At 43.4% G+C, this 19943-nt stretch overlaps 1 protein-coding gene across 1 annotated transcript in view; it reads right to left on the bottom strand.

Annotated features, from left to right (window-relative positions):
* ADCY10 (adenylate cyclase 10) overlaps window positions 1–19943 on the bottom strand; it is a 72349-nt gene that overhangs the window by 18215 nt on the left and 34191 nt on the right. The window contains exons 17-25 of the mRNA XM_069480897.1: window positions 19024–19298; window positions 16752–16888; window positions 11790–11918; window positions 10301–10579; window positions 9874–10164; window positions 5273–5342; window positions 4772–5003; window positions 2320–2427; window positions 1666–1841 (exon numbers count right to left, since the gene is read on the bottom strand). Coding sequence (XP_069336998.1) covers window positions 1666–1841; window positions 2320–2427; window positions 4772–5003; window positions 5273–5342; window positions 9874–10164; window positions 10301–10579; window positions 11790–11918; window positions 16752–16888; window positions 19024–19298 — 1697 coding nt within the window. The remainder of the gene's footprint in view (window positions 1–1665; window positions 1842–2319; window positions 2428–4771; window positions 5004–5272; window positions 5343–9873; window positions 10165–10300; window positions 10580–11789; window positions 11919–16751; window positions 16889–19023; window positions 19299–19943) is intronic.

Below are 19943 nucleotides of genomic sequence, written 5' to 3'. Positions count from 1 at the left end.
TTAACTAGGCATCCTGCATTTCCTATGGCAACCTTATATGTGCCCCAAAGACTACTTCCTTCTTACTCTCAGAGAGATCTCTGCTGAACGTCTCCCCGCCCCTTCCTCCTGCGCCCCCACGAGCAGCCCAGTAGTCCCAGGAGCCCACCTGCAGCCTGGAAAGGAGCTCAGCTTCAGCTCATTTCCTTTCTGCCTCAGAATCCCCCACGTCGAAGGAAACACTTTCAGAGGCTAACGAAGGGAGTTTTTGGAGGGGTTGCGAAAGAGTTGTAGTCACTTGCTCATAAGAACAGATGTTTGTATCTTAGGCCGAACCTGTAGGAATATTGCTACTGATCTCTCCCAGGATGGCAGAGATGTCCTCTGTGAGCTCTCCAGATCCCCAACGAGGTGGCATCTCCGTTGGTGTGAATTGCTGAATAGATGGGATTTTTTTAAAGCTTTTATTATGGAAAAATTCAAACACCCCTGCAGCAAGCCAAAGAGTATAATGAGCTACAGGAGCCCAACACCTAGCGTAATTGTAACGGCAGGAACAGCCCAAACAACGGGCCCTCCTCTGTTGATTACGGGATATCAAGTTACCTTGTAGGTACAACAGAGCCCAAACTGCAAGTCATGTATCCCAGGCATGCACAACAGAAAAAGCTTTGACCTCTGACAACACCCAGAGCCAACATTTCCTCCCTGTGGAACCAAGAAGACCAGGACATGACTGGAACCCGAACGCAGGAACCCTCGCAGAAACCAGGGTCTGCTGGCCGGGAAAATCCAGGGCTAAAATCCACCTCAACACACCTTACCAAAAACAGTCAAATTTGAAGTCTCCAATCAGACCCTGCCAAGCCAACATTTTTTATACTTTCCCTTGCCCTCCAATCCCTTAAAACTCGTTCCAGACCCCAAATCAGGGAGACAGATTCGCGTTGCACCTCTTGTTTCCTTGCTGGTTGGCCTTGCACTAAAGTCTTCCTTTTCTCAAAGGCCAGTGCCGTAGTTTCATATCAGTTTCTGTGAGAGCCAGGCAGCGAGCCCATTGCTCTATAACCCTAGCTTCAACAACTATCAACATTCTTATTTCATCTGCCACTTACTATTTCTTCCTCCTCATTATTATTCTTTACAGCTCTTTTATATGTAAAATGTACGTACGTACGCACAAATCTTAACAGTACAGTTTTGACCAGTGGATACCCCCATGTAATCCACGTCCTTATCGAGACACACAGATGGGTGGGGAGTTTTGTCCTTAGGCAGATGTCTTTGGGGCTTGCTATTCTTTTGTGAGGCAGGGACAGAACCCAGCCTCTTAGCGCTGAATGGAAGGGGGCTTGTGACTCGGGCTCCAGGAGCAGGTGGACCAGGCTCCAGTCAGAACGTAGACGGCCGGACGGGGTGCACTGGAACTCACCTTGCAAAGGGGTCCCTTATGTTTGTATTATCTGAACTGCCTTTGACAAAAGCTGCCTGTAAAGTGCTTGGGGGCAACCCAGCCCTGGCCTGGGAGCACCTCCCCCACTAGGTAAGTGCTCTGAGCCAAAGAGGAGTCTTTGCGCCCCCTGCAGGCTCAGGCTTGGGGGCTGACTGCTGGGTCATGTGTTTGTTGGTCTCTCTCCTCTGGGCAATGAGATGAGACACTCGGCTCTCCCCAGCTCCTTCTCTTACCCTGGAGGGGTGGTCTCTTGGGCCTGCTGATGCACATAACGAGAGTGTCTGTTTTTCTCAAGATGGGTATGGAGAAACACGGAGATTAAGCTGTAAGGAAAGACTCGGTTGAGGAGCTTCAGTGCCTTCCGCAGCATCTTCTTGGCAAGCACCATCTGGCCCATATTGAAACAGACCTCCAGGAAGATGGGAGGGGAAGAGGAGAAAAGAGGAAAAGCAATGATTCTGGACTTAGTAGGTTTCAACAATACATATTTTAGGGACTGTCATCAAAAAAAGTAACTTATGGCCCAGAAATAAAACCCTTCTGTGCCTGGCTGGCATAATAGCAAATGCACGCAGGAAGGATGGTTGAAGGGCTAGGACTTAGCATGGCAGTCGGGCAGCATCTGCCTCTGAGGAAACGTTCACCCACTCGTGTTCAATTTTAGAGGTTGTTGCAAAAATATAAAGATGTTAACCTGGAGGACAGGGAAGATCTTGCTGCTGGTAAGCCATGGCAAGAGGTTCGAGTCCAGGGGCTTGGGGTTCTAGAGTCTTGGATAGGAATCTGGGGCAGGAGATGGGAGCAGGAAGTAGGAAGTATAGGGATGACTTCAGTGGAAAGGCCTAAGACAAATCACAGATTAATTCATGTCTGTAATGGCTTCTTACCTGACCTTTGAGGCTATAAAAGGTGGCAGACTCAAATGTCTGATTCCAAGATTTTTGTTTCTTGAGAATTTTCAGCAACTTCTCTCCCTCATTCAAATACATGTATGCCTGCAACCAGCCCAAAGAGTAGAAAAGTATTGAGTTGTCAGGGATTAAAACAACAGAGGGGCCAATGTCCCAGACCCTACTGAAGGGAGAGAAGCAGGAGCCACTCCAGTTACCACCTCCAGTGATTAGAATGGGTTTCCTAATTCTAGACAGGAGCTGGATGTGGTAAAGCTCCCCCTTCATGCCAACCTTTGCAGGATCGCTCAATCATGAGGATGAATCTAGACATCTCCACCTTTCCTTATGCTATCCCATAAGTTGCCTTACCTGAAGTTTCCCCCGGGGCAATTACCTTTCCCCAGGGTAATTCCATCCTGACCTCCCAATTTCTGACAACATCCCCACTGCCCCTGAGACAACATCCCCACATCTCTGAGAAGCTGGTCTCTACTTTGGGGTTGAGTGATGAATCACTCCCATTTCCCTTGCCAGGGCCATCTTTGGGAGGTGGCAGATGAAGGTAAGGCCCTAAGCAGTTCACCTCACTTCGTCTTCAACCTCCTGAAGTCATTAGACAGGTGAATCTTGGCATATGTGAACGCCAAGGCAAGATCAGACTTGAAGGGTAAAATAAGATGAGGCAATCCCTTCTAGTCTCATGAGGTATAAGGAATGTGTGTGGGAGGCAGAAAGAGGGAGACACGATGAGCTGGCTGCCAGCACCAGGCCCACCAGATTTTCTCTGATGGAGAAGCGGTGCGAATGGCACATCCTAGGGCCCTTGCACCAGGGCTCGGCCTCCAATCATCGTCTTCCTGGTCGTTCAGCGCTCCACGTGGAATGAACTGGGGTAGCACAGCTTTTAGAAAGTTGGCCCCCGGGGCCACCTAAGCCTCCCCTTGCTGGGACTCGCTGGGCACGTCCCCACTATCACCCCAAATGTGCACGAAATATGTGGGGGACTTTCATGCTTAACATAAATACTTTAGAAAATCTGGGCTTCCTCACATTTTTTTTTTTTTTTTTTTTTTTTTTTTGAGACAGAGTCTCGCTCTGTTGCCCAGGCTAGAGTGAGTGCCGTGGCGTCAGCCTAGCTCACAGCAACCTCAAACTCCTGAGCTCAAGCGATCCTCCTGTCTCAGCCTCCCGAGTAGCTGGGACTACAGGCATGCACCACCATGCCCGGCTAATATTTTTATATATATTTTTAGCTGTCCATATAATTTCTTTCTATTTTTAGTAGAGATGGGGTCTCGCTCTTGCTCAGGCTGGTCTCGAACTCCTGAGCTCAAACGATCCGCCCACCTCGGCCTCCCAGAGTGCTAGGATTACAGGCGTGAGCCACCGCGCCCGGCCCCTCACATTTTTAATAGTTTAATTTAAAAATTTTATGCAAATCTAAGGTATGAGGGTTGACTAGGCTGCTGCGATCAACAGCAGCTGTAAAATGCGAACGAGACCACCCGTGTGGGCAGGAAGGACTAGAGACGTGGCTACTCAGGTGTGTTCAACTCTTCCTGAAGCTGGCTGGAGTCAGAGGAGGCTCAGCCCAGAAAAACATTTCCTCAAGTGAGTTCGGGGAAGGTTAGTCCAGCCAGCTATTCCACGAAAAGTGATCTAAGGGCAAATAAGTTTGAGAAACACAGTATGCCTCAGCCTAGCCTGACCCTTACCTGCTTCTATCCTCTGGAGATTTATATGTATCTTAGCATATAAAAGGCCCTGAAATAGGTACAGTAAAGAATTCTATTTAGCTGTATTCAGCTTGGTGCTTTCTAACTTACTGAGCAGTAAATTCTTTTTATTTATTGTGTGTATCAAATCCCCCTGTTTCTCGGGGCATGTTGCCCTGGAACCTTATAACTATCCTGGAGAAACATTCACTAGTGCTTTGGTGGTCTAAAGGTGTGTGTGATAATCCAGCACAAATCGCATGAAGATGGAAGTGGGTGAGCCTCTTTGGGATCACAAGATTACAGTGAGAATTGCACCCATCGGAAGACATAGAGGTATTTTATGCTCACGGGGGACAACAGAGGGCAAATGCCACTGGGGCCTTACTGAGGAAGACTATGCTAAAACTGAAGCATTGATACTAAAAGTCCTCTCTGTGTTGATTTCGGAATGAGAGGTGACCCCTTACTTCCCAGACTGGCAGATTATTCATGGCAAGTTTCTAAAGGTGGCCATACTTTCAATAAGGTATAATGCCAGTTACAATTTGTTCCACCTGTGTTTTCTCAATCTGAGACCATTTCCCTTCTGGGTAACTGATTTTCAAGTGAAAGGGGTGGTGGCAGGAGTCAAGAACACGAAGAGCTGAAAAGGCACACGGAACTTCCCTTCTCGCTCTGCGGTCTATGAGTCTCTCTGGGGTGGAGGAGTCTCAGTAGCAACAGCTTACCATATAGTTATCACCCAGGATGAGATAAGCAGATGCAATTTCTAAGAAGTAATATAAGGCTTTGTTGTTTTCTCCCAAAGCCAGAAAATGGTAGGCCAGAGGCAAAATGACAATCTCTAGGATTTCCTCACACTGGCAAGATTCCAGAGGGATGATGTCTTCCTCAGCTGTCCTCATTTTTGTTATAATAATGTCAAAGAAATTCAAGATCTTTTCTCTTACTTCTTCAGGACTGTCCAAATGCAGAAATAAACAGGAGTAATAACTTGTAGATATAGTATAGCTTTTGACACGAAAGTATCTTTAAAAACTAATAAAAGAGCAAGGTACTAAAACCTAATATGGATACTTCTGTCCAAACTCACCATGCATGCCCCCCTCCCATTTTTTCCCACTTGTACCTAAGAGGCCAAAACTACTGACCAAATGATCCTAACAGTGTTTTGAATTTAATGACAATTGTTTATGCTCTACTTCCCACACAATTATATGTATCCATACCTCACATTTTCAGAAAATGACCCAGATATCCTAGGAAAGTCTGTTTTGGAAACGGTAATCTCTGCTTCAGCTAGAAAATAAATAAACTGATTAGTTGTATGGATCATTGAAATGTTCTCTATAATGAAGATATCTGGGATCTACCAAAGACTCTTGTTCCCTTTTCACGATATGTAGCTGTTGCTGCCCAGCCAGGAACTGCACTTCCCAGTCCCCATTGCATCTTAGGTGAAGTCGCGTAATTAGTTCTCACAATGAAATTAGATCAGAAGTGATATATGTCACCTCTGGGCTGAGATGGTTATTTGTCCTCTCTATCCTGTCCTTCTACAAGAAAACAAATCATTCTAAGGACCTAAAGAATGGCAAAACCACAAGTTGGGAGGAGCCTGGGTCCCTTACTAACTGTGTGCAAAGCCATTTGTCAACACTTTCATTGTCTATTACGTGAGCAGGAAATAAACTATCGTTCTATTGTGTTAACCCATAGAAATGTTGGGGTTTGTTATAGCTAATAACATTATCCTGACTAATTTACCCTACAATAACTAAAATTGTGAGTTAACAATCCTGAAGAAGGTGACATCAGTTCCTAGCAGAGAAATACATAGATACTTAAACTAAATACCCTCAAAAGGCTAACTAAAGGGCAGAGAATCTTGAATTTAAAACCTTCAGTTTAACCAGACTTCAACAGGTTAGAAAATTCCATAATGATTTTAAAATAGAAAACAAATGGAGATCGTCTAATCCAGCCATTTCTCCGTTCAGGAAGAAGAAAGAATCCTAGAGACGGGAGGAACTTGTCTCAGGTCACGCATCCGTCAGTGGTGGAGGTAGGACTAGACCGTCAGTTTTCTGGCTCCAAGGCTAATGCATTTCTCCATAGATCTTTTAATTTATAGAAATGTAGTTTGAACATCTACGAAGTTATCACCCTCTTCTGAAAGCCTTCTGTGCCCTTGCCCCATAGAATAAGTGCCCAAACTCATGTGTACCCATCAACTCTGTGCAGACCTCTATCATAGTCCTTATCACACCATATGGCGATCAATTTGTCCACCTGTTCTCCTAGACTACAATTCATTGTATCCTTAGTGAATAAAAGCTGAATATATTGAACTATGCCTCTGTCCCCCTACTCCTCTAAAACGTCCCCTGTCAAGGTTACCAGTGGGCCATCATCTTGCCAAATCCAAAGGGTAAATCTTCACCTACGTTTTATTACACCTCTAGCAGCAAGTGACAAGTGACCACTCTCTTTTCCCTGGCTCTTGTAACACACATTCCCTTGGCTCTCCTTCTCATTGGCTGCCCACTTAGCTGGCTTCTATTCCTCTACCGACATTCGAAATGTGGGTAAGCCTCAGTGTGGTCCTGGACTCCCTTCTCCATCCACAGTTTCTCCCTAGGTGATTTCATCTGTCCATGACTTTAAATTCCATCTATATGCCAATGACTTTCAATTTTATCCCTCTGCGCCCTGACATCTACTTTAACTACAGACCCGTATATCCAAATACCTCCTCGGCAACTGCCACTTGGATTCATAACAGGTGTTTCAAAATGAACATGGTTCAAACAGAACTCTTTAATCTCATTTCCATAAACCTACACCCACTTGCATCTTTCCTGTCTTAGCAACTATCACTGCCATATATCCATTGTCTCAAGCCAAAATCGTGGGACGCAGCTTTGATTCTGTTCTTTCTCTCACCCCATCCCCATTCAATCCACGAGAAAGTTCCCAACTTTGAGTGTTGTTGAGCCTAAGAATACTGAGTTATAGAAATGCCCCCTGTATTTTTGGAGACAGAGATGATCTCAGAAGTCAACATGAGCTGTGCCTTGTGCTAATTACTTTAACCGCAAGGTTCCGTCTGGGCCCGCTCGGGCATTAGCATATCTGTTTGATCAGCTCTTAGCATATCTATTTGATCAGCTCTCATCTCCAGCGGCCTTTGTTGATCAGCTCTGGCAACCTATGACTCTAGGTAAGACCTGCCTTGTCTTTCAAAACAGGTGAGAACCATAAGGCCCAGCTTATGACTGTCACTTTGAATGCAGCTGTTACTGACCATTGAGACGCCTTCCTGAGGCGAGGCAGCTTTTTGATATGCGAACTAACATGCTTATTTTTTTCTTTAAGGCAAAGCCTTATTTGACTTCTGAAATCAAATCTTGTCTCCAAAAATACAGGGGGCATTTGTACAAATCAGTGTTCTTAGGCTCAACAGAAGAAGTGTGCCCCCAAATTATCTGAATCCATCTTCTTCTGTCCATTTTCACTATAGCACCACCCTAGTCCATTACCAAGTTTATCTGGACAACTGCAAAATACTGATCTCCCTGCTGTTCTTTCCCTTTCAATCTGTTTATCTAGATAAGGCACAGTAAGTTTTTAAAAACATTATTCAGATCTCTGTGGCAGAAACTGCTGGCTTCCCATCCCAATCACCATTGTCCTTCTTCTCCTTAGTAATAGAACTCAGTTTTATACAGGACAGCTACATTCTCCAGCTGGACAATGCAACTAGCTCTCGTCATGTGACTAAGTTCTCGCCAATGAGATGTAAGAGTAAATATTGGGTAATACTCCCAGAAAATTCCTTAAAAGGGAGGGAGGATCCCTTTAATTTTTTGGCTTCTTTCTCCTTCCTCTGGCAATAAATGTGAACATAATGGTTGGACCTCCAGGAGCTGTTTTGAATCAAGACCCCTGACGATAATGAAGCCTCCATGCTAGTCCTAGTGATGAGACAAGCATTTGACATGAGAGAGAAATAAATTTAATAAATTTAATAATAAATAAAGTTAAGCCACTCTAGTTGGGTTCTTATTATATGTAGCCAATACTAATTCTAATCAATACCTCTCCAATGTGTTCCAATACATGTACAATGAAATTCTAGGTCTACAAGGCCCCTTGATGGTTTTATTAGTTAATCTGTCTATTGTCTGTCGGCTTCCACATATCTATCATTTTCACCAATATAGCCCCAGTACCTAGATCACTACCTGGCATGATGGATGCTCAGTAAATGGTTGTTGCATTAATGCACATTTGTTTGAGAAGAAATCAGTTACTAAAAACAAAATACTGTTCCTCCTCTAACATCCTGTATATTTTTTATGCTTAAAATTGTAATGGTGATAGAATGATATCTGGATAGATATGCAAATGCAAATGGATAGATAAAGCAAATAGAGTCAGGGTATACAGGTATGTTCCTTGTCATATCCTTTACCCCTTGTGGGAATGATATTATTTTTGGTTCTCAATTTTCTCCATTTACAAAACATATATTATCTTAAGAGTTCTCTAATATAAGGAGGATCTGTAAAAGTAAAAAAAAAAAAGAAGAAGAAGAAGATACAAAATGTTTGTAGGTTCTCAGAAGAGAAAAGCAAAGATATCACCTGCTCACCCCATGCTTCCAAAGACCTAGAAATGAGACTTTAGGTTCAAGGTGTCAGACTGTCCTCTTGTGTTCTTCTCCTGTCTCCCCAGGATCAGGACATTTTAACCCATTAAATGAGAATAAGATGATTTTATTTTATTTTTTTCTTATACTTCAGAGAATGATGTAAAGATGATTTTTCAAAGCATAAACCCACAATGCCTAGGATGGAAGGGATCACATTCCCGACCCAGGGTGGTTGTACTAGCTATCCCCTCTGCCTAGAATACTCCTCCCAGCCACCCGCAGAACAAAACCCCGCACTTCCTCTGTCCCTATGTGAATCTTACTTCTCAGGGAGGCCTGCTCTAGTGGTTTTGCACTCCTAATCCTCCTTGCCCTGCCCAACATTCTTTTCTGTTTTTCTCCAGGGGATGTAGCATTTATAACAAACGATACTTCTTTATTATATATTTTTTCACCACTGTCTACTTTTCCCCAATAGAATGCTGTTTTGTTCACTGATGTATCTCAGGTGTCTACGGCAGTGAGCAGTGCCTGGTATATAATAGGGACTCAATAAATATTTGTTGAGTGAGTAAATGAAATGTTGATTGAAACTTCAACACACTCCTGGAAGATATGGGAGTGAGAAGAGTGGTCACTGATGAAGTAGAAGGAGGAAGCTGAAGGAGAGAGCCCAGGAGGGCTGTCCATCCTTGAAATGGACCAAGACTCAGGAAATAACAGATTTTTGTTTCCATTGGAGCCTATTTCAAACTAGACCAACAAAGCAATAACGTTCTTGCCTGCCAAAAACACCATTTCCTGGTGGATTTTGCTTTTGCTCCCACTTCATTATGTCAGACTACATCCTCCAGGCTCCTGGGATTCCATCCCTTGGTGTGAATTAAGTGGGACATTTTAATTTGAGCTTTGGTTGCACCCGGTTTTGGCAGAACCCCTATCCCCAAACCCTCCCTGGCAGCCTCGTGGTGATATTGGCTCTGCTAGACTTAGCTGCAGGTGCACTCCCAACGCTCCCCTTCCCCAGTGTCCTGTGCTGCTGGAGTCTCATCATTCTTTGTGCCCAAGCCCTCAGGGGACTTGAAACCCTTAAGGTCCAGATCCACTCCTTCTAGATCTCAGTCTCCAGATTTCTCAAGAATAGTTAGGATTAATTAAAAATGGTAAGTTTACTTTCAAATCCACAGGACTTAGCCATCTTTTTAATGGTATCCATGTCCAACGTGTTGAGCCGAATGTCCACTATGTAGTGGTGATAGGGAATGAAGTCCCCGTTTCTGCAGTAGTCACATTTGTGGGCATTTTCTTCTAAAAAGCGCGCACATTTCAAGTGCATGGCTTTCTTGTGGTCTTTGAGCCACAGCTCAGAGGCTGTTTTCTGCATCATAGGGTTACAGAATCGAATGATGTGGCACTCGATCACCTCGCTTTCCAGTTCACGAAGCTGTTCATCTTCGCCATGAGCTAGAGAGAAGAGAAAGGGTTTTTCAGCCAGGTGGTGAGCGACAGGTCAGTTCCTGCTACCTAACATAGATCAATCCTTTTCTCTAGATGTGCCTTTAGGAGGAAATATGGGTCACTTCCAGGTGCTACTACTCACCCATCCCTTCACTGGGCTTCAGAGACAAGGAGCGATAATGCACCTCAAATGAGGCCACGTTCTGTTTCAGGGCCATTCGGAGATCCTTGCCACTCCGGAAACAATCAAAAACGTTAGATTCCACTAGGCTTGCCAGGGCCTTGATCATCATCTTCATGTTCCAGCAAGGGAGAATCTCAAACAACAGCTCTGTAGTGAAGGTCAGGCCAGTGATGGCTGCACATCTCACCAACATTTGGTGGGAAAGGCTCATGCTATCCAGCTGGATCAGAGAGATTTCTGCAGGTAGAAAGCCACACAGTAGGAAACTAGGCATCTGTCTTTATCAAATACGTTCCCAAGGTGGACTGGACAGCCATCCTGCTCTACAGTTCTTGTTCACAGAAACCTAGCCGAACTAAGTCAAAAGAAGTATTTGTTTAACATCCAATTCATAGATAGCACTTGTGCTGAGAGTATAAAAGATGGAGATGTTATGGTCCAAAAAGACACATGGCACAATGATCAGACAGACAAAAAAAGGACTGATTTCATGGTGTTCTGGTTTTGTGTTAAAGTGTGACAAAGGTGTATGAGGCGAGTAGAGGCCACTGCAGGCCACAGTAGTCTGAGGAGCAGGGCCTACCATATAGGAGTCCTTTGTTGACTTCCCCAGCTGGTCTTTTTCTATCTTCTTCCCTGGTTCCTCTTTCTCCTAGAAACCCCTAGCAATAACACTTCTCTCTATCTACCCCAGAGGTTCACTCATTCTCATGATGTACGTTATCATCTCTATGCCATGACTAAGTTCCAGAGACTTCATAGCTCCTATCCCAACTTCTCATCTAAACTTGAGTATCATAGATCATGTGGCTTCCTGGACATTTTGACCAGGATGTCCTTACATTAGGGACAAAATCTGAACTTCTCAACTTCCCCATAGAACTCAGTAGAAGCTAAGCTAATCTACCTCTTACTTTAGTAGACACAGTGAACGAAACATAAATGAAGCTCTTTTGGAGACTGAGAAACTTCAGGTACCCTGAGGTCATCCTTCTAGACATTTAAAGTTACTTATGGATGGCATGGATTGGAGCTGAATGCATACTAGAACATTCCTTGAAAGTCATTTTTCTTTAAAAGACTAATAACATATCTTTGATATAAACTCCCTTGGTCTGTCATTTCTCATAAAAGCAGAAAATGTCTCAGTATTAGCTTTTTCTCCCTCATTATTTGGTTTCTGTTTAATTCCAAATGTACTATACCTCATTCCTGTATATAGCAGAATAAACCTTTGTTCAAATCAGACCCCAGAATATGCACAGGGAGAAGGTGGCTTCTAAGTAGAAGAAAAGCCAAGCCTACCATGGAACTTTCCTACTGCCTCAGGCAATACAAAACAAACAACCAACCTATTTTTCTTGTTTCTTTTTTAGACAGTCATCCTAGAGAAAGCAATAGTAGAGTCTAGGTACTGGAAAATAAATACCAGGTCAAATTTTCTTACCTTTTAATGATGCTGGTGGTGACAGGTTTTTCAGTCTGACCCCACTTACAAGGTTACAGACTGATTTCAGTCCCTCCTCACAATGGTCACTAAATGTTTTTAATTCCTCTGTTGGCTTAGTGAAATTCTCTGTAGGAGAATAAGGGAAGGAAAGTTGAGTCCTTATCCTGTCTTATAAGGTTCGATTTTCTAATCATCTTTGAGATGGATCTCATGTGAGAAATGGTGGCCAGAAATGTGTGTTGGCTAACCAAATATTCTGGGATACCTTGTTTTACGTAAAACTGATATATGAAAGTCTAGATGTACTCAAAAATGTTTTGTCTCCCTCCACCCCAACCCTGCCCAACAAAAAGGATTGGCACTATTGATGTCTTCCATAGGATATAAGGTTTTACAAAAAATTTGATTCACAGATCATCAGGATGTATCTACCTTACAGCACGTAGTAACATATAGTTGTATGCACCTCCACATCCCTACACTCAGGTACAAACACGTTCTGTGGGGGACTAATTAGGACACAGCTACTATCAGAAAGAGGTATGTAAAATGGTGACGTTTGAATAGTAAATTTACCCAGTAATTTGGTTTCCTGGTACTTTAAAATGCATTATTTATCTATCCCTTCGCTCACTCAAGTAGCATTTGGTAGCTGCAACCGCTGTGGTAGATGGGGTGGAGATATAAAGGTGAACATAACCAAATTATCATTTCCTGGAGACATAAGTCACGTATATAAAAAGCAGGACTGCCAGGCAGTACATGAGTGCCACGTGGTTGGGCACAAACAGGAAGCATCAGAGAGTTCATATCAATACAGGATGTATTTATTATGGACTTTTTGTGCATCTTGTCGGATGAAGGCTATAAATGTGAATAATGTGTGCTTCCAGCCCTCAAGGGGCATAATTAACCATAACACCAGCGAAAATGACTTGAAGAGTAACATGTTGTGGGAACAGAGAAGAACAATTAATTCAGACTCGGTAGATTCAGAAAGGCTTCACAGGGGAGGAAGTATTGCATGTGAGTGAATGAGTGTGGCTAACACGTGGTGCCCAGCCTGCTGGAGTGCCACTGTGGGAGACGTATCTAGGGACCCCATTTGGGAGCAGAGCATGGAAAGCATTTAACAGCATACTGTGAAGACAGGACTTTATAGACAATAAAGATCACAGGTTTCTGAAGAGAAAATAGTAGTAATCCAGCCAACTATTTTTAGACAGGTAACACTGGAAGCAGCCTATGGGGGAGGTGAGAAAATAGAATAGGGAAGACTGTGTAAGAAAGCTATAACAGTGGAATACCAAGAGGTGAGAATGGATACAGCCAGGCAAGTGATGCAGCAAGGAGAAGGCAAATGCTAAAAATGTTGAAGAAATGGGGCCTAAGCGAGATAGTGATGGAAGTGAGGGAGACAGGAATGACGCCATTGATGGAGGAAATACAGTTGGGGAGGGAGGATGATGCATGACGTTCTAGCTGTGTTCAGTTTGAGGGTCTATGGGTCTGGAATTAAGAGTGAGGTTAGGGTTGGAGATCTCACACACACACACACACACACACACACACGTGCGCACATATGCACATGAAGGCTGGGGAATAAATGAATAAATGAAAACAACTGGGGAGAGAGTACCGAACTAACAAAAAGAGAGGGGTAAGGATAGAATTCAAAGAACGCCCTCACAGGAGGGGGAGACTGGCCAGAGAGGTCAGGGAGGGGAGCAGGGAGAATGTGGGAACAGGGAAGCCAAGGGAGGGCGGCATGCCCAGAAGGGGGCCAGGTGTGAGTGTGTGTGTGTGTGTGTGTGTGTGTTGGGGTGAGAGGGTGGGGCGCAAGGGTATGAGGTGGTCTATGCTCCTTTATGCGTTTTAATTTCCCTTTCCAGGACCTCGCACTGCCTATTCTTTCTGTCCCTCAGCCAGTCTTAACTGAGTGCCTCTAGGGAGGATCATTCTAGAACTGGGGATCCAGGAGAGTAAAAGACTCCCTGCCTCAGGGAGATCACATCCTAACAATGGGAGACAGACAATAAACAACAGGTAAATAAGCTAATGGGATGATCTCATAACGCGATTCAGTTGTGTGAAAGAAATAAAAGAGTGACAGGCACTGTGTGCTCTGCTCAAATTTCACCTGTTGTTAACCTTTTGCCCCATTTGCTATATCTTTTGTCTTCTCTGTATGTACATATTTTTTCTGAAGCATTTGAACATGAATTGCACACATCACACTCTTTACCCCCAAATACTTTACTCTGTATTTCCTAAAAATAACAACATTCTCGTATATAACCAGACTAGAGTGTACTTACCACCTTCAGGAAGTCTAACATTGATACAATACTTTGTTGTCCACATTCCAATTTTGTCAATTGACCCAATAATGTCCTTTAACATTGTTTTTTCTTCCAATATAAAATCCATTCTAGGATTATGTAATGTATTTAGTTTTTTTTTAATTGAAGTGAAGTTCACATAACATACAGCTAACCATTTTAAAACATATAATTAAGTGGCATTTAGTTCATTCACAATATTGTGTAACTAGCACTTCTCCTTAGCTTCAATAATTTTTCCTTACCTTAGAAGACACTGAAGGGTGTTAAATAGGGAAGACACCTGATTGTTTTTTAAAATGCTCATGACAGACACTGAATAAATATTTTGTTGAATGAGTAAACAAATAAACGTACAAAATGTAGGAATGGTATTGTTCTATCTACGGTATTTATATTTACATATTTCCTTCCCTTGATTCATTGGCTAGCTAATATAATATTATAATGGAATTATTTAGTCTAAAAATAATGGTCATAGCAGTCATTATCTATTTAGTGATCCATTACCATCCTTAAAACTAATTTAGCCAGAGAAAGCCTTTTCTGTTTGTTCATCACAATCTTCCAGAAAAATAAACTGATCTTTTCTTAAAAAGCAAGCTTATGTTTCTTGTTCATTAAAAAAAATTATTTTTAGCTTTGACCCTATTCTTCTTTCAGACAACCATCTGTCTCGTTTTCCCTTCGGATGTGACCACCCAGGCCACACGGTCTGCAGTCAGTCACTGCACAGTGGGAGGCAACAGGTGTTTCAGAGACTGAAACACAGTTCATGGAGGGAGATGGGGCAGCTCAGCTTCATTCATTCATCCAGGAGACAGGGGGATTTTCAGGAAGCAAAGAGAAATCTTTTGTAAAATTTCCCTCATTACCACCCGTCGGTAGTGATTTTCTACCCTGCTGTGTAGAGACAACAGCACCATCAGCTCCTTTATTCCACGATATTCGCCTTAACATGACACTGAATTTCCACCCATATCCTCACCCTTAAATTTAGTCTCAGAGGAAGAAGTTTGATCCTACAGGTTTAGTAATATTAATGTGCATAGTGCTTATCGCCATTAAAACAGCATCACTTTTTTTTTTTTTTTTGAGTCACAAAAAAATTAAGAGACTTTCGATTTCAGGAAGATAGAGTTGACATGTTTTTCCCTATTCCTCCTGCTAAGTACCACTGAACCCCCTGGACATTATATGTAAAACAACAGAAGATGACGTTGAAGGTGGAGAGAAGCCAAATTATCATAGCTAGGGACCTCGGGACCCAGGGAACAGCATGGCAGTGAGTTCTATGGCAGGGTTTCCTGAGTTTGCCTCATGCATCCCAGACTGGGAGCTGAAGAATCTGGAACCCAGAAACACCAAAAGGTACAAACAAAAAAAGCTTTAGTGAAGGGGTAGCTGTAAGTGTCCCTAGCCTTCATCCTCTGCTTTCCAACTTGCATCCTTACCCCATTCTCTGATCCCCACCCTTCTTCCTGCATTAAAATTATTTTCTTAAAAATTCCAACTGGCCTCCAGCATGCCATCATCTCAAATTTCATGCCCCTAGTATGTTTCTGTAGCGTAGGAAACTTACCACTCACTTTGACCAAGTAATTTTACCTCTGGGAAACAAGAGAAATTTTTTCTAGATAACATCTAAGCCCCTCTTTGGTTCTGATTCTGGGCCTTAAGATTTCTCAGTGTTCTGCCACATGTATTACGGGTGCACATTCTTTAGATCTGTCCAGTGAGTCCTGGGCAATACTAAATTCTCTCATAATCTGGCATATCAGATCCGGGATTTCTTGCTTCCCGCAAACCCTCTGACCCTGCAGGGAGTGTTAGCGTTAGCGTAGGTAGGAAACTGAGACATGAACAGAGGAGGCAGGGAACGGAAGGGGCAGTCTAAATAAACAGGATACTTAGTAAGAAAACACACTGCGAGAGAAGGGGAGCTGTGAGTGTCACGAATGTTAGCATAAGAAAAGTGAGACACAGGCAGAGAAAACGCAAAAGCCAGCAACTTAAAGGAACGGGATGCAGAGTAAGAGAACACACTGTAACACTAACAAGATAAGGGTAACCACAGCCATCACAAGAAACAGAAACAACACAGGGCACATTATACATTACATTTTGCCCCCCAACCCCCACGGCCTTTGAGCTAACGATGTACGATGGAACACTCCCACCCAACAGCAGGAAGGAGACAACATCCTCATTGGCCAAGAGAAAAAGAAGAGACAACCTCACAAAGGAGCAGAGGCCGGACAAAAGGAAAAGGTATGACACAGAGACCCCACGGCCACTGTCTGCTGGGACCTGTGCCTGTTCCTGTCCCTTCTGGAGTGTACTAGCACTTGCAGATTATGACACAGCAACCCCAGGGCCACCATCTGCTCAGACGTGAGCCTGTTCTTAATCCCTTTAAGAGTAAACTTTCACTTTAGTAAACTTTGCTGCTTGTCGCTTCAAAACCGTCTCTTGCTGTCATGCTTCGATTGCAAGAAGACAAGAGCCAGGGAGTTCAACAGCCGGGAACAGGGGCAGCCTCCGGCATCGCCCTTTCCTGCACGAGGACTTTTTAACACAGGACAGAGTGAGCAAGAACGGCCGCTGCAGGACTCACCGAACAGGGTATTCCAGGTCACGCTGGTCTTTTCCTCAGACTCCATTTGCTGGAAAACGAAAACTCTGTGGTGGTTGAGGTTTTTTATCAGTTCTTCACAGTAATACGGAATCCCGCAGCTTCCCTCCGCCAGGTACCTGCGGCGACAACAAGGCAACCTGTTTATACCGAAGATCCATCTTCTAGGAAGGAAAAATATCTGAGTCTTCTCAATCGCTTGGAAACAACTTCTCATTCTTCATTTGTTTCCATTTGTTTTCTATTTTGGGGGGGGGGATGGCTTTTTATTTTTATTTAACTATTTTAAGTTCCATAAAACATATCCTTCCAAAGCCAAAACTCTATAATAAGGTTACTTCCTCCATCTTGCTCACCCTATAGGTAACCATTTTGATTAGCTTTTGTTTTACCTTTCCAGTATTTCTTTTCAGAAATATAAACAAATGCACACATACACCCTTACTTCACCCCCTTTTAAAATAAAAGACAGCAGGTTACTCATGCTGCATACCGGACTGCTCCTTGGTTTTCACTCAACCATATATCCCGGTGATCTTCCATGTCAGCAGATCTTTCTCATTTCTTTTTATTGTGTTGGACGAACCCTAGTTTATTCAACCTACCTCCTTAGGGATTGACCTTTGGTTGTTTCTAGTCTTTTTTTTTTTTTTTTTTTTTTTTTTTTGAGACAGAGTCTCACTTTGTTGCCCAGGCTAGAGTGAGTGCCGTGGCGTCAGCCTAGCTCACAGCAACCTCAAACTCCTGGGCTCAAGCGATCCTCCTGTCTCAGCCTCCCGAGTAGCTGGGATTACAGGCATGTGCCACCATGCCCGGCTAATTTTTTCTATATATATTTTTAGCTGTCCATATAATTTCTTTCTATTTTTAGTAGAGATGGGGTCTCGCTCTTGCTCAGGCTGGTCTCGAACTCCTGAGCTCAAACAATCCGCCCACCTCGGCCTCCCAGAGTGCTAGGATTACAGGCGTGAGCCACCGCGCCCGGCCGTTTCTAGTCTTTTATTAATACAAACAATGTCCCAATAAAAACCTTGTCCACACGTCACTTCATATTTTTGTCAATATATCTTTAAGATAGAGTCTTAGAATTGGGATTGCTAGATCAAAAGGTTAATGTATATATTTTATATATAACATATATTTATAATGAGAGAGAGAAAGGGAAAGTGTGTGTCAAATTTATCCTTAGAGTTATCCTAGTTATCTTAAATAAACCTTTGTCCAAGACATCTTTCTGGCCTGGCGTGGTGGCTCACGCCTGTAATCCTAGCAGTCTCTACTAAAAATAGAAAGAAATTATAGGGACAGCTAAAAATATATATAGAAAAATTAGCCAGGCATGGTCGCACATGCCTGTAGTCCCAGCTACTCGGGAGGCTGAGGCAGTAGGATCGCTTAAGCCCAGGAGTTTGAGGTTGCTGTGAGCTAGGCTGACGCCATGGCACTCTAGTCTGGGCAACAGAGTGAGACTCTGTCTCAAAAAAAAAAATAAATAAATAAATAAAAAGATATCTTTCTTCCAGAAGCAGGGCAACCTCATTAGAAAGAGCAGATGCAGATACCAAGGTGAGTTGCAAACAGCCAGCTAAAGAAGAGATATCATCTGTGTTGTTAAGGGGATTGCTGTCAAGACCCCAGGAAAGAAGTCCCTGAAAAGCTCAGAAAGCACTCACCAGAGAGTCAGCTTTCCACATCTGCCAGAGACAGGGAGCACCAAAACCAGACCACACTACTGCTAGCCAAGTCAGACCTTGCTTAATTGTAGCTCATAGACTTTAATGCTTACCAGGTTGCCTCCTGTAACTTGCCCATGACAAGTCTTACTTGCTCTTACTCACTGTTGATTAGAGTATACCCATACCCGCTATAATGAAAGGGAAACAGACCCAACTAAGCGCAGTTTGAGAAGGTGAAGCAGGAACGGAACATGGATAAGGTGAGCACCATCCATTCGACCAATGAATGGCCCCTTTAAAAGGTGGGACCAGCAAAAATACTGAAATAGGCACTACAAGGCACACACTAAAAAATCTGATGAAGTCAGGACCGGGGGAATGAATGTGGACGTCAAGACCTCAGGTTAGAAACAGGTTACTGGCCGGGGCGCGGTGGCTCACGCCTGTAGTCCTAGCTTCCTGGGAGGCTGAGGCGGGAGGATAGCTGCACCTCAGGGGTTCGACACCAGCCTGAGCACAGTGAGACCCCGTCTCTATATAAAAAAAATTAAAAAAAAAAAAAGAAACAGGTTACTTACAAGTCCAGTTCTTTGGGGATGCTGCTCACATTGAGGTCTAGACAGACCTTGTTGTGGATGTCCTTAGGCTGCATTGCACCGAGGGTGACAAACATTGTGTTCCTGTTCTTCAGTATGGCATGGGCTGCTGCACAGGGGATGCCGAGGAAGGGAGCCAGAGACATAATGATGAAGACAGGAACATTCCGAATAAGCCTTTCTATAAAGGCCCAGGAGGTCGAATCCACAAACTGGGCCCCGTCAATGATGAAAATAATCCTTTCCTCTTTCGCTGTCTGGACAAGATCGAGAAACAGAAAGAAAAATGCTGTGGGAGTTCAGGTTTGTATCTGCGTATACGGGTATGCACTGAGTTTTGTGGTTTGCTGACGAAGAGAAAGAAGCAGCTAAGTTAAATCTTTTTCTTTCCAATTACTTTGTATTAATTTACATTCCATTAACTTGAGATTCATGGCAATTTGGACATAGTTGGCTGGAATGGACTCCTACTTGGTCAAATTTTTGTGTAAAAGTATTGCAAATTTGTAGGATAAATGGAGCTGTAGAGGTAACCACAGGAACCAAGTAAAAGTTCCCATCACCTAAAAATAACTGCTATGTTAACCACAAGTCACTTTAATCTACTGATCAATGAAGGTCTCCTGGGGATGTCTACTTGACATTTATTCAACTCACACATATTAAACACATGCTCACTGAGCACCCACTGGACTAGGTGCTAAAGGAAACTGATCTAGTCCTTGACCTGCTGGCAGTTTACACTAGTCTAGCTCGAATTGTGGCATATGTTACACCCAAAAGCCGATCATTTTCTCATATAGACTACCCTTCCCTAACTAGTCTGAATTATTTATTTACTCATGAAGCATTTATTGTGCATCTATTAGGGTCAGGCACTGTTCTAGGTGCGGAGATACAGT

This window comes from Eulemur rufifrons, chromosome 8 (genome assembly GCF_041146395.1).
Source record: "Eulemur rufifrons isolate Redbay chromosome 8, OSU_ERuf_1, whole genome shotgun sequence".
In the NCBI taxonomy this organism is placed as follows: domain Eukaryota; kingdom Metazoa; phylum Chordata; class Mammalia; order Primates; family Lemuridae; genus Eulemur; species Eulemur rufifrons.
The sequence above is the reverse complement of the archived record's forward strand: the minus strand, read 5'-3'. Positions and strand labels throughout refer to the sequence as shown.